Source organism: Giraffa tippelskirchi, chromosome 7, assembly GCF_054371585.1.
Source record: "Giraffa tippelskirchi isolate mGirTip1 chromosome 7, T2T-mGirTip1v1.2.pri, whole genome shotgun sequence".
Taxonomy (NCBI): domain Eukaryota; kingdom Metazoa; phylum Chordata; class Mammalia; order Artiodactyla; family Giraffidae; genus Giraffa; species Giraffa tippelskirchi.
In genome coordinates this window covers 65,462,885-65,467,787 of record NC_137281.1, presented here as the reverse complement: position 1 = coordinate 65,467,787, position 4,903 = coordinate 65,462,885, and the positions used below count along the sequence as shown (strand labels likewise).

The 4,903-nt window shown below is 58.3% G+C and overlaps 1 protein-coding gene across 1 annotated transcript; it reads left to right on the top strand.

The window, feature by feature from the left end:
- Positions 1–237: 237 nt before the first annotated feature.
- Positions 238–2,762, top strand: LOC145512409 (uncharacterized). Its single transcript, XM_081506132.1, has 3 exons — positions 238–285; positions 1,547–1,859; positions 2,110–2,762. The coding sequence occupies exons 1-3, from the start codon at positions 238–240 to the stop codon at positions 2,736–2,738; spliced, it is 990 nt and encodes a 329-aa protein (XP_081362258.1). The 3' UTR covers positions 2,739–2,762.
- The last annotated feature ends 2,141 nt before the right edge of the window (positions 2,763–4,903 follow it).

Sequence of the window (4,903 nt, the reverse complement as noted above, 5' to 3'; positions counted from 1 at the left end):
CCTAAAACATAACCCTCATCTAATCATATACATGTGCATTCCTAGCATCCATCCATCCACACACGAGAGAGAAAGAGGAAGACACAGACTGAATCGAGAAAGGAAAAGAGAGGGACACAGCCAGAGAGAGACACGGAACCAAAGAGAGGAAAGGAGTCGATGGTCCAGACTTTTCATCAATCTGTCTCGAAGGTACAAGCAATGACAGCGCCCATCCACCCCAGAAGGGGGAAAAGGATGGAAGGTTTGGAGCGGAAAAGACAAGAACACAGGGAGCCATTAGAAGCTCAGCCACCCGCAGAAGCCGAGCTGGGACACTTGAACAGAATCTCAATGGAAACAGAGGACCAGAAAGTTGGCTACTCTTTTGTATCAGAGAGGGAGACCTTCGAGTCTTCCTTTCGGTCCTCCAACTTGCATGCGGGGTCTCAAAACAGTCAGGAGGGGGAGTGCCTTTTCCTGGGTACCACGGCGCATCCAGGCCTCGTTCTGCCCCATTCTGTGCTGTGTCAGCCCTGGATGGAGTCTTTCTTTCTGAAGTCTCAGCGCACAAGCTCCACGTGATATCGGCCCCAGGTGGAAAGGCATGGAGCTGCTCGTAGGCCGACAGACCTAGGAAACAGATGGGAGAATGACCCCCACTCTGCAGATGGAGAGACCGGGGAAACCCTGAGGGGCATATGCTTGTCCAGGGCCACACCACTTATGAGAAGAAGGAGCCTGGTCTGAGAGCAGCGGGGTCCTCGGAGCTCAGGCCCTGGCTGCACCCAGGCCTCCCCAGGGCTGTGGGCTGGGCTGTGTGGCTGTCACTGTGCCTGCACATGGCCTAAGGGGGGTGGTCGAGCAGTCAGAAACCCAGAGATTCCCTTGCGAAGTTTTGGGGAAGGGACCTCAGCACGAACCCCAGGAAATGATGTCACCTGCCGGCAACAGAACCCAACAGAACCCGCAACCCGGGTATCCAGGCCTCCAGAGCGGAGAGGAGCCCCCAGCCAGATCACTTGCTGCCAGGATGTTCTGTTGCTTGCCCCTGCCCAGAGGCCGGGGCCTCAGGAGAGCTCACAGGCAGTGAGCGTGGGCACCCTGTCGACGTTGGCTCAGGGCACCCCCGAGAGGCCTCTGGCCCTTTGCCCGGAGAAACAGAAAGGTAACACGGGGAGCCCCAGGCGGGGCCAGGCCACCTCTCCCATGCCACCCGGAAACACCGGGTCCTTTGCCTGTGTGTGTGGATGCGGGTTTCTCGGGGTGTGTCTCCCTCAAGGAAGCCCAGGCGGAGGTGGGGTCAGAAGCCTGCAGACAAGTTGTGTCCACACCCCAGGGGAGAGCAGGCTGGGTGGGATGGGGAGAGTGCGGGCAGCGCCGGCCGCCCAGGCTGACCTCACACCCTCAGGTGGGTCTCTTTCCTCCCGGGTGGGGATCTGAGCAGACACACGTCTCTGACCCTTCTGGGAAGAGAAGTTCGAGCAGGCAGAAGCAGCGGCTCCACTGGCCAGGCCCAGCTCGGAAAACTCCCAGCACGGCTGGCTGACGGTCACTGTCGTTGCAGAGCTTCCCACGTGATGAGGCCGAGGACGGGGACACCCCGTCCACCTCCCGGAGGGAGGGGTCGGAGCACCACCCCCCCGCCCGTGAGGCCCAGTGCAGGCTCCAGGTGAGCGTGCCCACGGAGGCATCAGCCCCACCGGGGGCGAAGCGGAGGCGGGGAAGGCCTGCTGCCGAGACACCGCCCAGGATACACCCGGCGGCCCAGTCTGAGGCTGCCACGGAGCTCAGCACACCCGGCTCCGACCCAGAGTCCCGAGAACCCCGGCCTCTGAGGCAGCAGGAGGACCTGGAGCCCAGCACGCCAGAGCACAGAGGTGAGGACGCTGGGGCTGGTGCACGGGAGTGTGTGGGGAGGGGGTGCTGAGCTACACACGGACGAGTCCCCGAAAGATGCTGCTGGGCCTGCAGCAAGCGCTGGCCTCACACCCCCACCCCCATCTTGCACACTTCAGTCCCAAAAGACATCCGACCCTGGGTACTCTTTGGGAATCTCTTGGAAGCTTTCTGTCCCGGGATACGCACATGCCAAGGCTGGCCTGTGGGCAAACTTTGCTTCTCCCCCAGCTCTAGCACTGGCCTCCAACTGGAACCAGGCTCTACTTCCCAGACCTGTCCCTACAGAGGTGGTGGCTCCAGGTGCAGGACCCAGGGATCCACCGAGGCCAGATGGAGAACCGAGACTTGCCCTCGCAGAGACACCAGGCCAGCTGGGTACTGGCCAGCACACCGGGCAGATCGGATCTCCGTGCCTGCAGGGCCCCCAGCCCCAGGCACTGATGTCCCACCCCCTCAGCCAGAACCTCCACCTCCACGTGCACCTGTACCTGCTCGGGCTTTGGCAGGAGAACCCGAGGCAGAGGAGGAGTCACCGCCTCGGCAGGGAGAGCCTGCCCTGGCTCCCGCGCAACACCCAGACGCCGACGATGACTCACTCGCCCCTGCAGGAAGAACGAGCCCCCGCTCTGGGCAGAGACCCAGAGCCCTTGCCGGAAACACCACGTCCAGGGGAGCGGTCGGCTCTGCAGCCTCCATCCCTGTCTGCTCACCGTGGACGCCGGCAACTCGGTCTGCCCCCAGGGGACATGGAGTTCCTTTCCCCTGAACTGCTTTGCATTTGGTTTGTTTCCACCTTTCTGGTGATGTTTTATTTTGTGTATGGTTTCCTGTATTTCTCTTGGTTAAGTTGGGATTAGTAAACTTTGTCATCATTGTTGCAATTTGGGAACACTGTTGTGTAACTCTGGTGATACTGTGTTACCATCCCAATTTGTAGTTTCAGACCCGTTCGATCTTTATGCCCCACCCCCCAACAAAGCCTGGATTCAAGGCAAGCACGCCCTGTTCATCCCTCCCCCCGATCCTGAACACAATTTCATCTTTTCTTTCTGCATTCCTTCCTATATTCTTGGTGTCCCCAATCAATGACTCTCAGTGAAATGACTGAAGGAGTTTTTTTCGGACTCTCCACCTACTGTAAGACTCCATTGGAGAGTTCTCATTTGTATGTCATTTGAACTAGCCTTTGATAGCTGAAAGGACGGTGTACGTCCTTTCAAGATATCATGTGCCAAACGAAGCCCTTTTGGCAAATGCCATCATTATCTCCAGGCAGGCATTGCTGTTTGAAGGGTGACATCTCAGCCAGAAGGCAGAGGCTGAGCTCCTCTTGTTGCACCAGCTCCCAAAAGAAGCCAAGAAAGGGAGCTGGAACAACAAACCACCCCAACGCCCAGGAAAGCGTTCTTCACGACAGAAGGCTAGAAAATGACCCAACAACCTTGTGGCCCAGAACCCCTCTAAAAAATCACTGTTCCATAAAAAAGAGAAACACATGGGAAGTTCCAAGGAGAGGCAATGCCCATGGCCAGTGTACTTTAGAGACGGCCTGACCGCTCCGGGGAAGACACGCACCGACGGAACCCCTTGGGAAACAGCAGTGATAGTCCTCACCGTCGTAAGGGTTTCCTCTGGGGACAACCTGCCCTGGGCACCACATGAGGGAGCAGACCGGCTTCTCTTCCTCTGCCCCCACACCATTCACTCATGAAGGCAGCTCAGGTGTTCTCATGCCCTGCCTGCCTGCCTGCCTGCCTGGCTCATCCGTGAGCTGTGCCCACCTCCAGGGCAGGACTCCACCTTCTCCTCTCTGTGTACCGTGAATCTGCACACAGTGGGCTTTCAGAACCTTAGGAGACTTGAGCCATTCCCACTGGAGCCAGAACCCTCCCCAGGAAGGAAAACAGCTCTGGAGTCATTTTGGCCCCAGCACTGGTTCCCAAACCCTGGCGGCTCCTACAGCCTCTACGGTGTGAAGAGGGAGGTCCCTTTTGACAGAGCTTTCCGGCTGTCAGATCTAAGCTGTTGTTTCCCTGTCAGCTGTGTCTCTTCCGTTGCAGCCAGGTGGGCCACGCTGCTCCAAAGGAGCTCACAAGCTGAGTTGCAAGGGAGGTATTGAGAGGACAGGGATGGCTACAACGTGCTGCAAACTGAGTGAGGGTCCCCACAATCCTCAGCAAAGGTCTGTGGTGTGCAAGTGGGGAGTAGAGGGCCCCCAAGTTCCAAAGGAAGGGAGGTACTCGGGAGCTAAAGCCCTTGGCTGCTGTGGTAGCAGCTGCACATGGCAGCTCGTCCACAGTGCACTTCGAATGAGGTCATATGAGCGGGACTCTGGAAATGGCTCCGAAATCCAGAGAAAGGGGTCAGGGTATGTGGGAATCCGGCGGGGGTGGGGGGTGGATGAAGGAAGGTGTCCTTCCTCTCTCCAGTGCAATTTGGTTTGGTGAGTCTCAAAGCTACCAGATGGCACTTCCCAAGTCAGGCCCCCGCAGGAATCAGGGTGGGCTGCGTGCCTCGGCCCCTGCCACAGGGACAAGCCACACCACTGGCCTCCCTGAGCTCAAATGGCCGGATCTGGGGGTTCTGTCTGGGTGCACACCTCCTTGCTGTGGCCAAGTTCCCCCCTTCTCTGAGCACCAGCTTCATCCTCTCGAAGGAGGACATCGATTGCTACCTTGGCACGTTACTCTCTTCATCCTGTGAAGACTCATTAGGCTTATCCTACAATTACTAGCTGGCCCGAAGAGATATCTCCTGAATCCAGATTAAGCTGGAGTCTCCCAGGCTCATCTGGCATGTCTTCCCTGAAGTCTGCCAAAACCCACACCCTTGCATTTCCAGGGACTCCCCTTAGCCAGCTGGGCAGAAAACCCAGCATGCTTCAAACAAGCTGACAGACAAGCGGGAGAGGACTCACGGGCAGACGGCCTCCCTCAGGTCTCGGGTGGAGCTCTGGGACCACAGCAGCAACGGGCCATCCCAGCCCCTGGGCTCAGCAGCGCCCTCATTCTCAGGCCGGCGG